The sequence below is a fragment of the Zonotrichia leucophrys genome, chromosome 2 (assembly GCF_028769735.1).
Source record: "Zonotrichia leucophrys gambelii isolate GWCS_2022_RI chromosome 2, RI_Zleu_2.0, whole genome shotgun sequence".
Taxonomy (NCBI): domain Eukaryota; kingdom Metazoa; phylum Chordata; class Aves; order Passeriformes; family Passerellidae; genus Zonotrichia; species Zonotrichia leucophrys.
This window is the reverse complement of record NC_088171.1, coordinates 67,423,081-67,446,024: the sequence shown is the minus strand read 5'-3', so window position 1 is coordinate 67,446,024 and position 22,944 is coordinate 67,423,081. Positions and strand designations below refer to the sequence as shown.

Here is a 22,944-nt window from a genome sequence, read left to right as displayed (position 1 = left end):
ACCTCGGCTGGCGACTCCTGAGGGCGGCACACGCACCGGGAGAGGTGCTGCAAACACCGGTGCGGCGGTGACAGAGGCCGGGCGGCCACCGGGGAGCGGCAGCGCGGCGGGGCGGGGGCCGGGGCCGCGGCCGAGCCCGGGGCGGCCGCCGAGGAGGCGCGGAGCGCGCAGGCGAGGCGCGGCCCCACGCCCAGGAGCGCCGCTTAAAACCACCGCGGAAAGGTGTGGCCTCGCCTTTCCTCTGCCGGCGGGGAGGGGACGGGACGGGACCTCTGCTCTTGCCGCCGCCGCCGCCAGCAGCCCTCGCCGCCCGCCCGGCTCCGCTCCGCGCTCCTGCCCTGCCTCACCTGCGGGCCGCCGCACCGCCGCCTCCCGGCCCTTCCCCGGCCCCCGGCGCACCGCGAGGGAGCGGCGGCTCGGCGGCGGGCGCTGCCGGCCGTGAATGCTTTTGCTGCCGTCGGGTGCCGCTCGGTGTCCCCGTCGCTTTGCCGCTCGCCCCGCGCGGCCCCGGGCGGCTCCCCCGCCGCCATGAGCATCAACGGCGGCTCCCACCCGCGCATCAACACGCTGGGCCGCATGGCCCGGGCCGAGTCGGGCACCGACCTGCGCTACGAGATGAGCTCCCATGTCGGGGGCGGCGGCGGCGGCGGCGGCGGCGGCACCCACACGCACACCTCCCACAAGACCTACTACTACCAGAAGACCTACGGGGGGGACTACGCCTCCGATGGATACGGGTAGGTGCGGGTCCTGCCGGCCCCGGCCCCGCTCCCTCGGGCCGCCCTGGACAGCTGCCGTGAGCCCGCTCGCGGTGGGATTCCCTAGATGTGCGAGCTCGCAAGTTTCCTTTTGCTGTTCCTCCCTGAGGCGTCTTAACTTCTCTAAAAGGCTTTTAAATGCAAGCGAAGAACTTGTAAAAAAAACACTTCTAGCGGTGACTCTCCTTGAAGAGAGTAGCAGGACTAAAAGCAGCGATGTCTCCCGCTTGCGCTGAGGGCTGTAAATGGGTCGGTGCTGGCTCTATTGACCCAACAGTTCTGTGCTGATAAAGCCCTGCTTTGCTCGGTGACGCAAAACAAGCTGAACTGAAGTGAATTGCTTTATACCCCATACACCCAGGCTCTGCCTTCCCCAACTAGTTGCATAACTAGGGCTATAAAACCATTTTAAGTAGTGGGAAATGTCCTCTTGTTAATTTTTGAGTTTGTTTCTAGCTTGTGCAAGGCCTGGGAGTTTAAGTCGTGATCTTTTGTAGAGCCATCCCTGACATTTTGTGGCAGGGAGCAGAGATACATGACAAGCAACGTCGGTCTGCTCTCCTTGTCTCTTACCTTTTTAACCTTCTGCTTGCCCTGGTGCAGTGAGCACAGTCAAGGTTCTTGTAGGCACGGTGCCAGCTGTGAATCCTGGCTTGGGGAATTCCTGTTCTCATGGATGCCCAATCTGGGCACATCAAGTCTGACAAGGACTTTCTGCAGAGTGCAGTAATCATGAAGACTTCTCCATTTGTCTCCTTGTCTGGGAGTTCACAGGACTGAAAAGCAGGCAGCAGTTAGAGACACTGAAGGAAGCGGTGCTGATGTATGGTACAGCACCATCACAAAGCACAGCTGGTGATGACTAGTCTGTGTGTGTGGAATGGCTGTATTAAGTCTGTTGGTCTCATTATGGATGCCAGTGACTCAGGAATTGATGCAGAAGACCTGTCATGTATGCTGTATTAGAATTTAAGCCCTAATTTTATGGATAGTACATAATTAGATTGCAAAAGGGTGGGAATTAAACATACATAGTAAATAAACAGCAGGTGAGAAAAGGAAGGCTTTTTAAAATCAAGCAGATCCATAAGTGACCACAGAGAATTAGGGTTGTCTAGAGAGCACAGAGCGTTCAGCTTACATAAGTCAAACCAGTTGCTAGAAGACCACTGAATGAATGAAATACTTGCATTCTATGGGTTTTTTTTTGTTTATGACTGCCCAGTTCTTCGTTTTAGTTCTTTGTTTGACTTTGTTTGTGGTGTGCATAGTTAAGTTAGTTACAATGACTTGCAGCTAGAACACATCCACTTACCAATACAATAGTATGATAATATCTATTTATTGCTATAGAATAAGAACAATTCAGTACTGTAGCACTGGTGAGTGCACACACTAGGACTCCAAAATGCCATTTCTGCGCTGCCTGTGTGAGGATTTGTTTCTCTGGTCATGCTTCATTGCAAATACCTTTACAAGATTTACCTTTACTTACCTTTACCTATTTACAAGAGACAGCCATGAAAAATGAATGGCAGGACATGTTACATCCCAGCAGTTCTCTTTTCTCTCACTTTTCACTGGTGCAACTCTATTTGGATTCAGCAGGGTGATTTCCATATCACTCCCAACTTTCACTAGAGAAGTGCTTTCCTTTAATTTAGCATTCTTTGGTTACAGTTACATATTTTAAGCCAGTCTGTAGTTTGTTAGGCTCTTCTTTCTGTAGCATTCAGTGGTGGTGTAGCAAGGGTGGAAAGGACAGACCTAATCGAGAGGTTAACAACCTTATATCAACATTCTTTCATTTGCTTTTTATAACATAATATTCATATCTCCTTTCTGGGGAGGTATGTCTGGCAAGGAGGTTGCAATGGAAGTTCCTGTTCACTTTATTGTGAGATTTCTGAGAGGAACTAAAGACAGTTGTTATTGGGATGACAAAAAAAATTTTTTAAAAAAGCATATACATATTGTTTTATGTGCAAAAATCTGACCATCCCAAATACTTTAAATATTTTTTGCAACAGAGTATGTGTGTTTGCCACCTTACTGAGTTACATAGGTTTATTTTTAAGCAGTGCTGATACACGTTAAAATGTGTCTCAAAACACGTGATTTATTGTCAGTTAATGAAAAAAGCAGTTTTGCCAGATTTTGTACATGTTTATGCGCAGAAAATCCACTAAATGCTCTGCATGTTGTGCTATTGGGACCAGGGCCATCATTATGGAACTGGTTTTATTAACTACATTTAGCCTGACATATTCAGTGTCAAAGTTTAGTGACATCTACTGAACTCAGAAAATGAAGGCTTCTTTTTTCCATGGGGAAAATCACTCTACCCTAATTTTTAAATGCAGCAGGATTCAAGTTAGGGTCTAGTCTTGTAAGTTTTGGGGCGTATTCTGCCAAACAAGTCTGTGCTGAGCATTACATTACTCACAGAGCAATATAGGACGCTCCCTACCCTTAGGGCTCAGCAAGGTGCTTTTACAACATTCCCTGTTTCTTCTGGCTTGGGAACTCAGGATGAGCTTGGCCCGGAGTACAGATACTCAGCTTGACAGTGACTCACACGCTGCTAAACTGCCAATTCATCAGTCAAATATTTATCAATGTCTTTGCTATGGAGATAGAAAATCTGATAAACCATGAGAGAAAAGAAAAAAATGCAAAGCTGTGCAGTTTTATTTGTCATTGCTGAGATTAGGGGGAAAAATAGCCTAGGATTCACGGTCACTGAGTGACATAAAAATAAATTAATTTACAGAGTTCTACTTTTAAGAATTAATGTAACTTCTGTGTTTAGAAAAGGAGTTAGACAATTACCTGCCCTGCCCTGGCATTACTTTGAGGAGCCAAGGAACAAAGTAAAAGTGGAGAAAACTGACTCAAAGCCACAGTTCTGCCTTTCCCATCAGCCTTGCAAGGATCTGTGGAGTCCTGGCTGAGCTGAGTGGTGATAGATCTGGCGTGGTAGCTTTCCCTCCGAGTTGCTCAGACGGCGCGGGAGGCAGGGAGGGAGGAATATAGGAATGTGTCTGAATATTGCCGTGGAACACCTGCCCTGCCGGCGGAGCCTGCGCCGCGCTCCGGCTGGCAGGGAAATGCTGCCTCGCCGTGAGAGGAGACCCAGGCTGAGCCTTTCCCAGGTCTCTGTTCCGCAGGGACGTGCAGGTGTGAGAGCCTCTTATCAGGAGAAGGGGCTTTGCTGCCTGTGGAGCAGCAGAGGTGTGTTTCCATGGTCCGGGCTGGAGCCGGCGTTTGGCACCTCCCTGTCCCAGCGGCGGAGGTGGGAGAGGCAGCGTGCGAGCAGCCAGCTCCATCGGGCAAGCACGGCCCTTGGGAACCGTTCTGTCGCTCCTGTGATTCATACCGCTGGGAAAAGGCATGAGGACGTGCTGTGAACAGGTGTGGCACGATCCCTTGTGAAACCCTGCACGCTGAGAAGGCACTAAGCCTCGGGGGTCCTAACAATTCAATAATTCACTTGTGACTACAAGATTTTTGCACATTTTAAATGGTATTTAGAGCCTGATTGTGCCAGTTGCAGAGGTCTTTTGAGGTTTCCAGCCATCATGGAAGCCCCAGTCTATGTGCATACTTGGCAGATGGGACTAGTTTGGTGAGGCTGTGGTGTGCCAAAACTGGTTCTAGTTAGAGTAGAGACATACAGGGAGAGCTCTTGATGATTTGACAGCTTGTATTCACCTCCTTTGAGGCAGGAGGGGGAAAACTGGACTGCGGCATTTCAACTCCTGGTTATTTTCATATGGATGTCGTGATTCACCACCTTTGTGCCGTTGCATTTTCCAGCACACACACACACCCAGCTGGCAGGTGGTGGCGGATGGGCGGTGGTATGTGCAGGCGCTGTGCTGGGAATGCAGATTCCAGGTCAGGTTTTTCTTCTGACTTGCCTACCCTGGGCATACCAGGTAATCCCTTTATGAATCTTTTGCTTGTTCAAACAGGTTTGTGTGGAGGGGGATGGGAAGTGTGAAGAAAAAGAAGCGCAACTTTTTTGCTCTTGTTGAATTATGGGAATCGTTCAGTATTCTGGATCTGCTAGAAGACTTTTTCTTAAGGCTTCCTCTGTTTTTTGGATGAATAAAAAAAAATAAAAGCTTTGAATTTTTAAAAGGCTGGAAGTTTTGTGGAGGGCTTGGAAAATTTAGCAAAGAGTATAATAAGTAATTTTAAATAGTATCTTCTGGACAAGAGCAACCTCTTTGTGCAACCTCCCAAAGTTTAGGGAGTTGTGAAGCTGTGGGAAGGCTCCTCAGAATTGCTGGATGTGTTTCTGTGTCTCCTTTGCCCTGCTTCTCTATCACACTCTGGATAGCCCAGCAGCCTCTGGATGTGCAGTAGCAAAGGCAGACACTGGAGCAGCCCCCACAGTGGAGGTGTTTGTGCTGGGGTGTGCAGGTCTTGCAGCAGCAGGAGGCAAGTGAGAAAGCAGAAGGTAGCTGGCTCCCTTGCCCCTTGGGTTCTGCAGTGATATCAGCTCCCACAGTGGGCTGTGAGGGTGCAAGCTGAAGGTATTATAGAGAGGTATTTGCTGTATTCAAAACACATCCCTTATGATAATTTTTTGACTGCTTGAATAAATTGGTGCCAGCAGTACCCAGCCCTGCTGTGTTCTGGGGAGGCGGGCACTGCTGACACGTCTGTCTCTATGCTCATAACTCATCATATGGCCTTGAACACGTTTCTCAGTCCCTTTTAAAGGAAAAGCAGGAGTAGTTCTTTCTTGTTTCAGTAGACCTGGGGGGCTTGTAAGGATCGCGGGTACTGCTCATCAGTTAAACACAAATCTCAGTTCAGACACTGGGGATTCAACAGTAATGGCAGGATTTAGCTCAGTTGGGATATTTTTCAGCAGGGAGTTGTTGGCTGAGCTGCTATCCTGCCCAAATCCCAGTGGCAGCAGGGGTTGGGCTGTCCTCTCATTTCTCAGGGAGAGCAGGAGGGTGGAATAGCAAGGGAGCAGTGTGTTCTGCCTTGACATGCACTGAAAAGGGTGGCTCCTGTACACAATGACGACAGGGAGATGCTATGCCTTTCCTAGGGGTCTCCTGACAGTGGAGAGCAACAGGCCATTTCAACATCCCAAGTAAAAGCAATTCATCTGTGTTTTGAAGTGTTTTCATAATTTTAAAACAAAGGCACTATCCCCTTTTATTTTCCTTTGTTCCTTTAATAGTTAATGACTATTAAAATTATTTTAATGAAGAACTCTGCTTTAATAGGCCCTTTTTGAAATTCATGAGTTGCCTTCCAAATAAGTGCCATGGTCTAAAGTGAGTTGCAGGGACAAATACGAAGCTAAGGTCAGAAGCAGTCCAGTCTGTTTCCCTCAGCACTGTTCTGCAGGGTTTACAAAACCAAAGCAGCACAGCAAATAGTCAGGCTACTGCAAATGTATATATTTATTAGTGACAGACCCTGCACTCTTTTGTTATGAGTCCTTCTAAAAGACCAGCTTCCAGTTCTTGCCAGTTCTGCTGGAATGGTTGATAACATATGCTGCATTTGCAGGGGTGCAGTAAAACAAATGAAAAATCTGCCCATATTTTCACTGCATGGTGTGCCCACAGTGTTGGACATAACAGGATCCTATTCATACGTGCGAGGTTTAGATGCTGCCAGAGTTAAATCAAATTGTCATAGCAGCAGTAGGTGTTAAAATGACCAAACATTACTCTAAACTCATTCAGTTTCATGTAAACAAAATCACACAAAACAAGAGAGACATTGACAAAATACCATGTAATGTAACCCACTTAATCTGTGTTTTCGGAGGATTGTTGGTATCCTACATTTTTCTAAGGGACATAAATATATTTTTATGTAACATGTAGGTTACATGTTTTTACTTTAAAAATCCAGCTTTGTTCTTGCCTGTCCAGCGTGTTCCGGGCTTGGCTCAGTTTGTTTGGTCCAGTATTTTCTGTGTTGGATATGGTTTTAGTTTGGCTGCCTGTTTCCTACTGCCTCAAGGTTGGTTGTCTTATTACTCTGAACTGGAGCTTCTGCTTTGATCTGCTCATCCCCATTGAAGGCCTGTTGACTTCATTAAGAGGTAGATTAAACTGAAGGACTTTGAAACTTCTAATGGAGTACCTTCCTGTCACAAGGGTGAAAAGTATTGAAGATGTGTCCCTGTGGGACTGTGTTAGTGCCATCTGATGTATCAACATCAGTATATGCCTGTTAAGGTGTTGTCTCACCAAGTATTTTTATTTTTAAAGTTCAGAGATTGATTTATGCCCTTGGACGTGTTTGTACAGATAAATCCCCTTCAGATTTGAAATTCTTGGTTTCTGTTGGCTTGGTGGAGTTATGGCATCAAACATCAGCTCCTATGCTTCTGATTACTCCATGTAGCTCTGGTCTTCTGACAGATTTGAAAGCAAATGCCTCTAACAGACCATGACCTTTTTATTGTTATAATGGGATTTATCTTTGTTTTTTCACTGGCAAAACTGGTTAGATTTTTAACAACAAAGAAAGCATCAATAATATAGTGTGCTCTTTTCTGTTTTCAATTTGTATGGCTCCAGCTTCTGCCATTATTTTGGTTATATCTTTATCTGCTGGATTGGAGAGCCTTAAATATGTACTGCTTTCTTCTTGTGAAGGTCCCTATGAACTATAAACAAGTAACTTGTTACTCTAAGTACACCCTATCTAGGTCTTCAAATAAGCCTCTCATTTCCAGGCTTCTGCTCCTGCCTTTGAAACAGTTTTGTGCATCTATATTTAGCCATCTTCAGGTTTTCAATTTTTTTAATTATTTGGGCAATAATTACGGATGTGGCATTCAAACATCATTAGAATGAACACAAAATGCTTGTATTTCTACCTGTTTGTATTTTAATTTAATAGTTTGATTTATTTGAAAATAGCTTTTCTTCACAATTTCTTACCATGTTGACTATAATAGCTGTTGTTTAGACCTCTTGTCATGGTGGAGTAATGTCTTTGAGTTCTGTGAAGTTATCCTGAAGCCAGTGGAGATAGACTGACTGGTTACAGTATAAATCTGGTCACCTTCTATACTTTATTTGGCTTTAATGGATATCCAGCATTTGTAGCTGCCAGAACATGATGGAAAAAGGGATTAAAGAAAAAAACTCTTCCAGTGTTCTAAAAAGAGAAAATTGCTTGGAATGCTCCTCTCTCTTTTTTATTATGTTTCATTCATGAGAATAATTGTGGGTGTAATTAAATGTAAATTTCGGATGCAGTCAGATATTTCTATATCTAAACACAGCAGTGATGCCTAAGGAGAAGGAATGATTTAGAAAAGGAAGCTGACACAAAGCCTGGCACAAAATCAGACCCGTATGTTATTTTCCATGGTTGTTTTCTTTAAGCTGTTTCCAAGACACACAGGGGTGCATAGCAGAGTGGGGCGCAGTGTTTGTGCAGCCAAGGGGTCACAGTACAAGCTGGGGGCTGCATGTGTTCAGCTTGTTTCATGTCACCCAGTGACTCTGCAGTTTTGTCTCTGCACCTCTGAGGGTCTGTTCCCTGGTACGGGGGAAGTTGCTGAAAAGTTGCTCAGACCCTTTCTGTTTCTTCCAGATGAGCTGACAGGAGAATGGCAATGCTGCTGGTGCATCAAAAGCACACACTGCAGAAGAGCTCTTAAAAATATTAAATGATTCTCACCACTCCAGTGATTTTGCCTTTGGACAGTTCTGCTATTTCATTGTCACTATTGCTTTTATGAAGGATTGTCAGAGTCTGTTCAAGTCAGTGGAAAGATTTCCATTGAATCCAGATTGTTTGCTGGCTCCGAGTTGGACAGGTTCACACTGGTGCTCTTGTTGGCATTAGTGTTGTAATGTGTCTGAATGTGAACTGAATGTCTCTTCAGTGATTTGTAATGGAAAGGGTTACCTACTGTGAGCACAGGAGTTAGAAAGGCAAGGCTTGGAAACACCTTAGCTCTTACTGTCTGTTAGTTAGGCTTGTTTTAGTTTCACTGGCAAGTGTTTGGGTTTAGGAGCCGCCTGGGCTTGCTTGGGAGGTCTGATCCCATCACCAAGGAATGGTTCCTTGCTTGAATCACCTCACCCCCATTCAACTACAGTGGTTCACTTTGATGGCTGAATCCTAAATGCTGGCAAATTCACATTCTGGCAGTATGGATGCAGTAGATTATGTGCAAGATAACAATAAAGACCCCGTTACCTGACTCAGTTTTTTCCCCCACTAGTGTTTTTTACTTAGAGACTCCAAAGTCACACTTCATGTATTTGAAAGAAAGCATGTCCTCTGACTCCAAGCTCTACATCTATTTTTGTAGTAGCTTGTGTGTCTTGCAATTAATTCCCAAGACACTGCACTAGCTTTGTGCATTTCTGCTGATAAAAGGGCCCTTCTTACACTTGCATGGACTTGTGTGCTCTTGTGCTTGCCTAGCTGAGGATCCTGCTTTCCTTGTGTGCCCTGGCATTTGATGGCTGGTGTGATAACATGAACAATTACATCACACAAAGGCTATGCTCTAATGTATTGACTTTAACAAAGATTGTGAATAATTCATTCTCGCTGTAAAGCTGCCAAAGTTTTGTCTATCAAAGCAGCAAATACCTGTGCTGGAAGAAAAACTTTCTCCTTTATGGCATGCCAGTTTCCACGTTCTACACTGTCCTGTGGGAAAGTCAGTCTGTGCCTGCTGTTGCAGGACTATAAAGTGGCTCTGCCATCATGGAACTGTCATTGTAATTTCCCAGTGCAGTTGAAGTGTGTGTGTCTCCATGAAACTATACAAGGTGGATTATTCTGTGTAACTTCTCTTAAGTGTTCTCAATTTGTGTTTCTTGTATTTCTTCAAAACATGTAATTGCTCTGTATTTACTTCATCATCTTTTTCTCCCCCACAACAGCCAGAATGGGACCTGTACCATGTCCAGACGCCAGAACACCATCCAAGAGCTTTTGCAGAACTGCTCGGATTGCCTGACGCGAGCTGAGCTCATAGTACAGCCCGTGAGTGCTTCTTGTTCTCCTTATCCAAACTGATTATGAATATTACACACATATTCTGTGCTGTTATCTGGACTCACAGGCTCTGCTTCTTCATCTCCTTTCTCCCCTGTCAGCTGTTTGTGGGAAGCAACAGGGAGTGGGATGACATGCCTCCTTCTTAGGTCTCTTTCTTCCCTCTGTACACTGTTCAGTAAAACTGATTGAAATGCATCTGGTTAATGAAAGGGGTCTTCTTGATTAAAAAAAAAGCAAAACCCAACAAACCCACCCTCAAACAGGTTCTACTGCGTCTTATTTTTCAGTTTTAGATCAGGACCACTGTCAGTGTTCACATCTGTTACTAATGACTACTTACACTCTCTTAGTGTGTTCTGTAGAATATTGTCATCGTTTTCAGGGCTGTAATGAACCTGAGCCACCTTAGGAAATACCTTCATTACCTTCATTTTATTCTTCCAGATAATTCCCAAAGAGGTAAATGAAACCAGACTAAAGTTTTCCTGGCTGTTTCAGCTCAAATGCATACACATAACCTCTGCAGTATGCTACTCTGGTACAAACCCCGAGTACCTGGGGGCAGGTTACTCACTGATGCTAAATTCACTCCTGGCAAACATGGGGTGTCTCCTGTTCCTGCTGAAGCAGAGGAGGTGCAGGGTGGTGAGTGCATCCTGCTGCTGAGGCCACTGAGATGTGAAACACTTCATCAGTCCTGGTAGTAGATGTGATTTAATGCACACTTTTGGACCCTCTGTGGGCAGAAAATTCTTTCAGAAATGAACTCTGTGGTTAGGAGTTCATTTCCTTTTCAGAGATACAGGACGTGTGAGCATGTTTATACAAAAATCAATGCCAGAGTAAATACTGCCTTTTGTTCAGGGTTAATATTATTCCAGTGAACTTGAAAGAAAGAGATGTTTACTTCCAGCTTGGTGCCACAACATGCATTGCCTGCTTTGTTTCTTTCTTTTCTTTCTAAGGGACAGAGCAATGAGGTCCATAATATTTTATCTGGAATATCAGGTCACAGCTGTATTGTGTTTTGCTCAGCATGGCTGTGTCAGTGTGCAGTGAGGTCAAAGAGCCCCATCTCCCTGGTTGGAACACCATGGCCATGTTGGTCCAACTGCACTGAGAGGGTGCATGGAGAACTTGCCTAGACTTTGGGTGATAAGGTGGGATGCAAATGTGATGGGGCATGGAGCTGGATGCAGGCAGACTGTCCTGCTTGTATTTTTGCAGGAGGGGGAGGTCTTAGAACCTCAGGGAACCTTGTGGAAAATCAGGAGCAATATCTACTCTCTCCTACTAAGATAGTGTTTCCTTCTCATCTTCTGAACACAAAAGCACAATGTCTTAAGAAGCTAGCTCATCATGTGAAGCCTTGGTTCCACTGAAATAAACATCAAGATGTGCTGCTCTTTATGGAAAGTTTTGTTTGATCGCTACATTTTGATAATTTTCTTCCATATTTTGTTTTAATAAGCACTTTTCAGTGACTGTGGATCATCAACCTTCTGCCAGTTAAAACTGGCAGTCAGAGACCTGGCAGTTGAAACTTATCATGCTTCCTAAAAAATCCCCAGTCCTCACAACACCTTTTTTAAGACAATCAAAGGAAGCTTAGATGATGAATATTTAAATTAATCTCCCATCTGTTTTTTTTTCATTAGGAATTGAAATATGGGGATGGTGTCCCACTTAGAGGGAACAGGGATCTAGAAGATTGTTTTGCACAGGCAAATGACCAAATGGACATCCTGGATGGACTGATCAGAGAGATGAGGCAGATGGGCCAGCCCTGTGACATGTATCAGAAAAGGTATTGTCAGGGAAGGGTTGGGGTCAGGAATGTGACTGATAAAATTTGTGGTGCCTCAAGTGCTCACCTTCCTTGGTGTTGCAGGATGTAATAGAAATCAGTAAGGTGGAACTAAATCTTTTTGGTCACACTAACATGGAGAGGGGTCTTGCAGTAACATATTTCTGATAGAAATTGACCCCTTAGTTGTCTCCATGAAATCTTAATCCGCATATTTTTTCCACGTTCTTTGCTTTCAACACTTTGTTTTGAATAGTTGGTGGTCCAGTAGGAAAGATAAATTGTTTCTGTGTTTTCTGGGTGTTTTGCTCACAGACATTGTTTCCTTCCCTTTCAGGCTGCTTCAGCTGCAGGAGCAGATGCGTGCCCTGTACAAAGCCATCAGCGTTCCCCGCGCCAGGAGGGCCAGCTCCAAAGGCGGCGGCTGCTTCTCCTCTCAGAGCGGCTCGGGCTGGGATGAGTACACAAAACGTGTCACAAGTGAATGCTTAAACTGGATGAGGCAGCAGAAGGTAAATCTGTGCAAAACCCAGGGACAATGCTAAAATTTGGTGTTGTTTATGAATGTCGCCTCATATGTAGTAATGTTTTGGGCGCCAGTAGAAAAGTAAAGGTACATGTGAATGCTTGCATGTTATTTCAAGTTCCTTTTTACCCTGCCAGTATTATACATATAGTGAATTCTCACTGAAATCCAAACATGGATTGGTGTCTTCTTTTGCAGAAGAAAAGGTGTAGAAGTTAGATTTGAAAGCTAAATGAAACACAGGTGTTAGCATAACAAAAACATTGGCATATTTGTGTTAGAGATTATTATGCTCAATATTTCCCTCCCTCCTTCCTTGCACAGATTTCCTTTGATTCATATTTATTTTAACCCTTTACACAGACAGGACCATCTTCACAGATTTAACCATTGTCCAGTGTTTTACAATTGCTCTCCCCCTCTAGTCTGTCTTTATCACAGAGAGGTAGAGCTGATTGCCACGGGACTAGGCTCTCAGAAGTCAGTGCTAAAATGCACACAGAAGTGCTGAAGCTACTGTTTGTTGCATTCTGAGAACAGATTTGCCAATTCACAGCTGTTGCTGATGTAATCTGGAATGGAAAACACACACTGTTTTTTGTGCTACTGAGGTGAAAGTTCTGTTTTGAAGTGAAAGTTGTGAGTTTGTGGTTGGACAGCCCTTTCCGAGAGACAGGTAGGGAGGATGGAACAAGGTGGCAGAAGTCACACATGCAGACACCTTGTAAATTGAAATTGCATTATTTTTATCTCTCTTTATTAGGTTGTTGCTTTGCGATTCTGTCATTATTATCTGCGTTTGGCATTTGTCAGGTGGCTTCTATGCAAACCAAATGGGGAGGGTAGAGCTCTGTAGGGTTGCAGTATTTTTACGTGAGTGCTAGTTACAGTCCAGTCTTTGTGTGGCATGTTTTAGAGGAGGAAGGGGAAGTGGAGATGCACTCCTTGAGTGGTAATGTATATAAGCATTGTGCCTGGACAGCCACAGCCAACATCATTGCTCTTCACATGCTGTGGAAGAGGAGGCTGATTGTCAGACCTGCCATGGCTTGAGGAGTGGTGTTGGACAGACTCTGGGCATGCTTCCAGCGATGAAAGATGGGGAACAGGCTGCACCTCCCAAAGACACCACGTGACGCCCTCCTCAGACACTCCGTGCTAAACACAGGGAGCATACGCAACTGCTTTATAGCTGTGTTCCCACACTAAACCTCCTGTGAAAGTCAAAGGTGCTCCCTCTCTCTTCCCCTTCATCCCTACAGAAAGCTGAGGTGGGGCCAGTAAGCACTTACCTCACTGGGAAAATTTATTTTGAACTTGCCACGATGCTGCTTCTTTCCGTCGTGCCTTGCTGTGCCCCATTACTTGCTCACATCGAGATTAGGATAATGTTTCCCCTAGTAATGTGGTGAGATGTGGGAAAAAGTTCTGAGCAGCTGATGTTTTTTGCTGTTTTTCTGGTTTTTGTCTGCATGGTTTGCTGGTAGGAGAATCAGATGGTAGGGAGGGTTAGTCAAATTTCCAGTGCGGAGCTGGGGAAACTGCAGGGAAATCCAGACAGCCTTTGTTTGCATGTGGCAGCCAGCCACGGCTGTCACTGTTGCTACAGTCTCTTTGGACTGTTTAAATATAACAAGAAGGGTCAAAGTCCTCTAACTTTCAGATGTCTGAATGAAAAATGGTTTTGTTTCTTGGATCATTTTCAGCACTGCCTTTGAACCCCTACGCTTGAGTTCTGGCTTTATTGTCATCTGTTGACTCATAGAGATTTGACTCCAGGCTGGTAATTACCAAATTCAGTTCCAACCCAAGATTAGGATACCTCTTTCTTTACTGGGCATGTGCATAGACAGGCATTCAGATAGAGCTGCAGTGTGTCTTTGCAGCATAGAAGAGGATTTGGAGTTTGAGGAGCTGAATTTAAAGATAGGTGGCTTTTAATATTTGGAAAAAAATGAAACAAGGAATGCAGTCAGTTTTTGGGATAGTAATTAGCAGGTGTATTACTGTTTTTCAATTCTATTTTTAGACATTTTCTCTTGTCATCCTACAATAAATGTTGCTAAAATGCAAGACAAACAACACATTTTCTAATAATTTCAGTTTCTATTCTGTCAAGGTTTTTTAGAGTGACCGTATTTAACTGAAGTTGTTGAAGTTTACATGAGCAAAATTAAAATGGAAATCTGGTGTACTGGGCTATAGAACTTAATTGGGCATTTTCACATGAATTGCATGAATAGCATTGTTTGATAAGTCATGGTTTGTTTTCAGAGTGATAAGAATGTAATTTTACTGTAGAACATAAAATAACAGTTTGATCCAAAGACAACAGATGAAAATACACTACTGAGCGTTTTTCATCTAGTAGAACTTTAAACAACTGAAATATTTTTCCTATTTTGTTTCTTCTGCTTTGGGAGCCTGTCACGCAGTTTAATTGATGGCAATTTAAAGAAACTGTAAAATTCTATCCTGAACTTCTCTTTATTTCAGTTTTACTCTCTACCACATAGTCAGTTGCCTTCAGTTCAATTCCTTTATGCTTCAATTTAGGCAGTAGTATTGGAAATTAAAGTACCAATCCTGTTTCTTACTCTTAGGTTGAAATGGAGCAAGTGAAGTGGGGGTTTGAAGCAGCATCCATTGAGCAACAAATTTGTGAGCACAGGAGAACCCACAATGCCATCGGAGACTATCGTTGGCACCTGGACAAAGTCAAAACAGATCTGGTAATTTGCTGTCCTACCTTACACTTTGTTTGGTCTAGTTATATAGCATTGGCTCACTGGTGTTCCACTACAAAAAAAAGGAATGTTGGGAAGTTCATTCCCTCTTCAGAAAGCACTGGTGTCATGGTAGCAAACACTTCCAATTCTTAATTCCTCGACAGTTCCTCAGAATTTTAAAATAAAAAATTAGTAGCTATTTAGCTTTTTGTTGTTGTGCACAAAGGCTGGCAAATAAATATTGCCATATTATTTGCGAGACAGATGACTAAGAGTGATTATTCTCACTTGGTGTCTCAGTATATTAAACAAGGAAGTGAAAGAATAAAGTGGGTGCTCAGATGCAACCTTGAGTCATCAGGCTTTTTCCTGTGAAAAATGCCCAAATTCTGGGCTAAGATTAAAGCTTTTCTTATGTGTTGATATTATTTCTCTTTTTTTTTTTCCTCTGAGACTTCTGTTGCCCTCTGAGTCTTGTGATTGGAATAAAGAAGTGACTGAAAATACCATGTTAACTTCCTCTCCTATCAGCCCAGCAGTTAGGTATAGGAGAGAGGAGGCTTATTTAATTTCCATTCATCTTTTCTCTTATTTGGCAAGAGAGAGTTCAATCTAAAGAAAAGGTAGTCTGTTCTGGAGCCCTGATCTCTCAACAAAGCTGAAGAGTGGAAAGGATTTTTATCCCTTTTCCCTTCTGTTTCAAATAGGAAAGGTGATAGTCTGCCCTGTGGAATACCAGTTCCAGGGCTGGGCAGGTTCCCAGCCATAGAAATGGGGATAAAGACTGGAGCTGTCTGCTCACATCATAATTTATACTAGTTCATAATCTCCAAAGCTTGCTCTAGGACTAGCTGGTGCAGGAGTTTGGTGCAGAAAGAAATCCAGTTTCAGGTGTTGTTTTGGTGTTACAGATTATGTGCAGACTTGGATATATATACCAAACATCCATGAGAGCAGTAAGTTTGTCCAGGCCTTGGTTTTGTACTTCCTGAGTCATCCAACAGAGCAAATCTGCTATTGACAGATGTCTCTTGCAGGCATTTGCCTGTTACCACCTGCAATTATGATATTGACTCTGTAGAGGAAGTATCAGCAAATAGGCAACTTGTAAAAGGCTCACTAAGTGTTTGCTGTCTCTCTTCCAGCGGGAGAAGGCTGCAGTTCATCAGCTGGAGGAAGAATATGAAGGCCTGCTGGTAAGCAAGGGATGTGGTCCTTTCTGAGACCCTGTTTTCTTTATTAGCACCAATGTGATTGTCAAGGGACACTTCAGGTTTTGACAGAGTGACAGATGCACATTTGAATAATTCTATTCAGCAGTAAACTGAAAGTGCTTTGTAGTTTCTGAAAGATTCCTTCTGGGTCATGGACTTGAGATTAATGGACTTTAAGATACAGCATTGCCTGCTGTATAATTGACTTGTTCTCACAGGGAAGTTTCTAGTTTGCACCTGGTGAAGGGAGTTGGTCACCAAGCAGGTGAAGAGTAGACCTCTACCTCCTTAATGGGAGTAAGTGTAATGATGAAATTATGCTGTATATGAAGCTTAAAAAGTTATTCAAAGGTGGGACTAGAACCAACCAAATTCTGTGTAGGGCTGTGCATCTTCCCTGCTGTGGACCTTCACGTAAAACACAGTGAGAACCTTGTGCAAATAGTTTATTTAACACTTGGGAGCAGAATCTGATTCCTGGCAACCTGATTTCAAGCAACAGGATGTGTATTATGACGTGAAGACAATTTTTTCTTGAAGTGTCAACCGTGCAAAAGATGCTGCTATAACATCAAGGATATACTATGAGCAGCAAATGCAAGCAAAAGGATGTTAAATGCTCAGGCATTTCTTGTACGTCCCTCATGCCTTTTTGCTTGCCTTCCTACATGTCTGCCACATGTGTGTTAGAAATGACTTTGGGAAGGTGCTGTCATCAGGTTCCTATTCTGTAAATCCTGACATGTTGTGCACTGTCTATTGCTAACAGCTTTCGTGGTTCAATAAACCCAGGCACACCTGCTATCCATTGCCAACAGGTTTTACAGACATGTGGGTTTTATTGTTATTTTACATTAAAAAAACCTCCAAAACAAAAAAAACAACCAAACAAACAAAAACCCCAAAAAACAAACAAAAAACCCCACCAAAACCAATTAAACAAAAAAAAAAGGCAAAAGCCACGCTGTGCTCTTAGCTTCCCTTTCTCCACACAGCTCAGGCATTTATATGTTTATGGCTTCTCATATCTGTACTTCCTTGCAGAAATATTCCTTTGAGAGAATGGATCAGCTTCGCCAATTCCAGAACCTCATCCAGGCCACCAGCAGAGAGATCATGTGGATCAATGACTGTGAGGAGGAGGAGCTCCTCTATGACTGGAGTGACAGGAACACTGATATTGCCAGGAAGCAGGAGTCCTTCTCTGTAAGATAGCTCAACCTCCCTATGCTTTCCATCAGCCCTCTCTTGGAATAGTCAGGGAGAAACAGCCTCTCTTGGGAGAGGCTCATCACAGGGTGTTTCTTCACTCTTTTGGAGTTCCTGGGGTTTTTTATCAACAGTTTTCAGTGAAGTACTATGTAATAACCTTTGGAGTCAGGACAGGATATTTTTTGGAGGATTTTGCTCCCATTCAGGGAGTCTCATAGTTTATTTTGACCTTGGAATGTGGCCTTCTTGGTGCAGTCCACTACAGACCAGTGATCACCTACTGCTTGTGCACACAGCACAGCACAGTCATTGTGCTGGCATGCCAGACTAGGGGACTGGAATCAAGCAATTTTAATTCTCCCTGTTGGGACTATGCAGGGGTCAGAGGTCCCTGTATTTGGCCCTGATTATCTGTCACCAGGAAGCAGAGCTGTGCTCTGTTCCTCTGATGGCTCTGCATGCAGCACATTGCATGCAGGGTCAGATGTAGTTTGCCCTGCTCCTGGTTGTCTGTGGCTGTGTAGGGAAATTGAGCATGTGTGTTTGTTTAACCAGTATTGGTGCTGATCACTAAATTGAAAAAAGAACGGAGGTTCACACTATTGTGAAAGTGCCTTTTTTTTAGTTCAGTTGTTCTGGGTGTTGCAAGAGGCAGTGGTTTTTGCTTCCATCATTTTTAAGAAAGACAGAACTTTATGTGCTTTGCTCTCTGAAAAAGCAAGCCCAGAGACTAGAATTGAGATGATTGCACCTTCTTTGATTCTACTGGCTTCATAATTAACTTCAGTACACCTAGTGGAAACACCTAGTGGAAACACCCCCTTGTGTTAGAGGGGATAATTTTATATTATCACAACTATCTGGGAAATTTTAAGCAGATGAAAACACTGTTCTGGATGTGCAGTGTACCTTTGGAATTAGTTTAATGCTGTGTTTTGGTTATTTAGAAACGTATGAGTGAACTGGAGGTTAAAGAAAAAGAACTCAACAAGCTAAAGCAAGAAAGTGACCAGCTAGTGCTCAATCAGCATCCTGCTTCAGACAAAATTGAGGTGAGTTAGACTTTGTGTGATTTCACTTGCTCCTTTAGTTGCTACATGGGAAAAGTCCTCAGTGAAAGTTCACATACCAAGTGCTGCATTTGGGCTCAAGAAGGGTTTGCTTGCCCAAAATCATGCCCATTTTACCCAGCTTTAAGGACTGCTCTAATAAATGTTACTATCTTCCTCTACAAACCTGGCCATTAACAACTGCATGGTGATAGATGCAAGTAAAAATGAAATCTAAGTTTAGGGCGTTATCTGAGTGTGTTGAAATTGCTGTATCTTGATTGTGCTGACTACAGTACAGCAGAATTTATGATAGGAAGGCATGTAATTGCTGTTCTGCTGTCTTAGTGGGCATGTTTTGAAAAAAGCCACACCCTTTGTTGAGGGTTTATGTTTAATCTAAGTGCAAATACTTTCTGCAGCTGAAATTCATAGTGCCTTTCTATGGCTTAGCCAAGACACTTTTGCTTTCACAGCTTGGTGTGCTCTTACTTTTTAATTAAAAAGGCTGCAAAAATTTGGACAATTTATTAGGAGATGCTGTAGTTGTTGTCGTTTCAAGAGTGCATAACAACTCTGCAACTAAAGAAACTAAAAGGAAAAAAATATCTTTTCTACCTTTCAGTATGTTTACTTGATTAACTGTTAGCATATTGTGTAAAATCCTATTTCTCCTGTAGTCAGATTCTCTCTTAAAGGAAAGATTCTTTTAAGCTCCAGCAGTGAAGTGAAAGTTGTGTGTCATTTTTTAAAGAATAGACATGGCTGCTTGAGTGTTTTGAATTTAAAAACAACCAGCATAAAATATAATGTTTGGTGGTGTTCCCTGAAAGAATGAGAACATGGCCATTTGCAGCTGAAATACTTTATTTGCACTACTCTTTGTGCATTTCACCCCTTTCTGTTAATGCACCTGGGGCTTTATGTTGATCAAACAAATTCAGGTCACAAACAGATTTCTCTTTGTGTCTCACAAGCAGGTATTTAACTCATTTCAGTTAGGTGGATGCTTAGAAGTTGTGAAGCCATTTGCATGAATGATATTGTACTGGTATCCATGAATTTGTTTTAGCAGATTTTTCATTTGCATTTGTGTGAAGCATAGATAATTTTGCTTGAGTCTAGGTGTGGGAGAGAGATCAGTGTGGTGGCCTGAATTGTGTATATTGCTGTTTTTCTTAGGCCTACATGGATACTTTGCAAACTCAGTGGAGCTGGATTCTTCAGATCACCAAATGTATTGATGTTCATCTGAAGGAGAATGCAGCTTACTTTCAGGTGAGTAGTGATATGGAGAATTCACACAACTTTAAAAAAGGTGTGAATCCCATCAAAGATATATTTATTGTGCACACATATATTTACTACAGCACACTGTTGCGATGTTATAAATGTTACCATTTATAACCAGAGGTGAACTGGGATTTCTCATTAAAGGAGTCCATCAATTTTTAGCAGACATTTTTAAGAGCTACACACAGCCAAATTCACAACTTTTCTCCTGTAGTTCTTTGAAGAGGCCCAAGCCACGGAGTGCTACCTGAAAAACTTACAAGACTCTATCAGAAAGAAGTTCATCTGTGATAAGAGCATGTCACTGCAGACTTTGCTGGAGCAGATCAAAGAGCTGGAGGTACTGTCATACTCACCTGACAGGTTATGTTCTGCTTTTCTGGGAAACCAGCTGTCCTCTTTAGATAACAAATGTAAACCCAAGTGCACTGCGATGTTTGAATACAGTACTGTATGAACTTGAGACAACTATATTTTTAAGTCTGGAATGAGTCCAACAGATCCCCAATTTTCTGACATGTTAACAAATGGAATAAAAAAAGAAATACTTTTATTCTTGTGTGGTAGAATAGATTTTGCCTCAAAGGATAAACACATTTGATAAATGATTCATCATGTCACTCTATCACTGTAGTCTCTTTGAAAGGATAGAAGTCAGCTTTTTTAGCTCTTATCACGAGTTAAGCACTACAGTCCCAAATTGGAGAAAAAATGGTCAGTGGTGTAAAAGGCCAATTGATGAAGTCAGGTTTGAAAGTGTAATTGTTGCCTTTTTTTGTTAGCATACATTTTGTTAGATTTTTTCAATTTATGCCTGTGTTTCTTAAACACCACTTTAACCACATTGAAGATCTGTATGAAAAACCTGCTATGAAAATCTTGCAAACTTTGCATCTTGCCAGAGCTGCAAAGATACTTAGCTGTTTCTCAGCTCTTTTTAAAACTGCAGTTTTACATTGTAGGCCAAAGGCTCATCCCATTGGAGCTAAAGTAAGTTTTGCCTACTGTAAGTTCCAGATGTATTCCTCTCTTAATAAAACAGCGGGAACTAGATGCCTTTTATTTTTAGAATAAATTTGTAACATATAATTAATCTTTGCAGAATGAACGAGAGAGAATTCTTGAATACAAGAGGCAAGTGCAGAGTTTGGTGAATAAATCCAGGAAGATTGTGCAGCTGAAGCCACGTAACCCAGACTATCGGAGTAACAAGCCCATTATCCTCAAGGCTCTGTGTGACTACAAACAGGATCTGGTATTGTATCTCTTTTTGGCTGAGAATGAGCATTGTGTAAGCTAGAACATTGCAAATTGCTTAGTAAGCAGACCATTGAGCTGATAGGTGTAAGCCCTTTATCTGGTTTTAGTCAGCTTGAATTTCTTTGACGGAAGAAGCCTTGCATTTCTTGGCACTATGAATAAACAAGTAGGTTCTTATTGGTTAATAAATCTAGTCAAATGACTATTATCAATCTATTAAATAGCATTAATACTAATATTTCAAATTTGAACATAAAAGTCTTATGGCTGATAAGACTAAAATTGTTGTACAGATGTCTCTGTGCATCCACACCTTTTTTTTTTTTGCTGATTGCTCACCTTTCCAGTGCTTCTCTGGATTCTTAGGTGAACAATTCATCTAACAAAAGTGAAGAATATGCAGTTATTCATTAGTATTCCCATTTCTTTTCTGGATGGACTATGAAATTAATTATGGTTTTTCTTCCTCCTCAGTACTGAGGCTGCTTGGGTTTATTTCTTTTTTTTTTTTTTCTTAATAATAAATTTAGATGTGCTTTCTGCTTATGTGCTTCTTCCTGCACCATGGCCACACCTGTGGCTGCCTGGTGTCAGGATTTCTGGCAGTTGGAGCTGGTGAATCTGGCTCTGCCACACTCACTCCCAGTCCCTTTGCAAATATGGATGCAGCACTGAATGTCCTCATGCCTTCAGCTCACTGGCTGAAAGCCATGCATGGTTGCCTAGCTTACCCAGGCCGTGTGTCCACATTCAGTCTTTGTTAGGGCAAGCCCCACATCTGATGATCTAGCAGACTGTGGTTCTCTGGCTCACTCTTGGGCTTTTTTGGGTTTTCTTCACGTGGAAACCAGATTCAGGGGGAAGGGGTTGGTTGATCTGTACTGATCTATTGCCCTAATGTGAAGCTGAGATGCACACCTGGACCAGCTGGGAAGCGCTCCTGCTTCTGTGATCTAGGTGCATCTCCCTTGTCTGTCTCTCCTGGAAGCCCCACCTTAGTTAGCTAAGGAGAAGCCCTGTTCTGTGTCCCTTGCAGAAAACGGTGCGCAAAGGCGATGAGTGCATCCTGAAGGACAACAACGAGCGCAGCAAGTGGCTGGTGACGGGCCCCGGAGGAGTGGACATGCTGGTGCCATCTGTCAGCCTTATCATCCCACCCCCCAACCCATTGGCAGTGGATCTGGCTACCAAGTGAGTTGCTGCCCGAGTTTGGATGCTTGCCACTGGGGTTAGAGTTCACTCAAAACAGCAACCAGTCACAAAATATGTTCTGTGCCTTGCTCAGAGTGCACTGCCCCTGCCCCTAAAGGTGGGGGATTAAGGACTAGAACCTTGACTTGAGGAAACTCACTTCAGTGAAACTTGCTGGGATCCAGGCTGGGTCCTAGAAATGTTTAAAAGTTAATATCTACACTGTTTTTCTTATCTGTATTAATGAAAGTCAGGTATAAATTAATTTCCAAGATTTTTTCAAGTAGAGAACAAGCCTTAACGTGCTCCATATCTGGTGGATATTTCTTGGGATATTTTGTATCCATGCTACAAGGACAGATGCATTTTGATCATGTTTTTTTTTTTTTCCTTCATACTAGAATTGAGCAATACTATGAAGCTATTTTAGCTTTGTGGAACCAGCTGTATATCAACATGAAGAGCCTGGTGTCCTGGCATTACTGCATGATTGACATTGAGAAAATCAGAGCCATGACTATTGCCAAGGTAAGACACCAGCTGGCCTTGCCTGCAGACCAGAGACATCCATGACCTGATGTCTGCTGTCCCAGACAGACCCTGCAGTATCCTGTGCAGATGTATGTTCTACAAAACCACAGGCCTTCTTTGGCTGGGTTGCACAAAAACTCGCACATATGGGAGTTGTAATTTTATTAAGGGAGAAACAAAATGTTTTCCTACTCAAACATATAAGCAGAAAGATTAGCTAAGGGTCTTTATTACATACTTGCTGTATTAGCTCCCACTGTACAGGGGCATGGATAAACAGAATAAGAGGTAGAATTTCAAACTGCTGTTAAGGTATGAAATGATGGTAACAAGGATAGGTTAACTCAGAT

At 43.0% G+C, this 22,944-nt stretch overlaps 1 protein-coding gene across 3 annotated transcripts in view; it reads left to right on the top strand.

Moving 5' to 3' along the window:
• The first annotated feature begins 266 nt into the window (after window positions 1-266).
• Window positions 267-22,944, top strand: part of DSP (desmoplakin) — a 39,208-nt gene continuing 16,530 nt past the window's right edge. Inside the window, exons 1-13 of one of the 3 annotated variants that reach the window (XM_064705310.1) lie at window positions 267-737; window positions 9,665-9,767; window positions 11,441-11,589; window positions 11,927-12,101; window positions 14,719-14,847; window positions 15,990-16,040; window positions 17,103-17,264; window positions 18,218-18,322; window positions 19,502-19,597; window positions 19,827-19,952; window positions 20,715-20,867; window positions 21,909-22,063; window positions 22,465-22,591. In XM_064705310.1, the coding sequence (XP_064561380.1) occupies window positions 529-737; window positions 9,665-9,767; window positions 11,441-11,589; window positions 11,927-12,101; window positions 14,719-14,847; window positions 15,990-16,040; window positions 17,103-17,264; window positions 18,218-18,322; window positions 19,502-19,597; window positions 19,827-19,952; window positions 20,715-20,867; window positions 21,909-22,063; window positions 22,465-22,591 (1,740 nt within the window). In that variant the 5' untranslated portion in view covers window positions 267-528. The remainder of the gene's footprint in view (window positions 738-9,664; window positions 9,768-11,440; window positions 11,590-11,926; window positions 12,102-14,718; window positions 14,848-15,989; window positions 16,041-17,102; window positions 17,265-18,217; window positions 18,323-19,501; window positions 19,598-19,826; window positions 19,953-20,714; window positions 20,868-21,908; window positions 22,064-22,464; window positions 22,592-22,944) is intronic. The other 2 variants (XM_064705312.1, XM_064705311.1) reach the window with 2 other exon arrangements.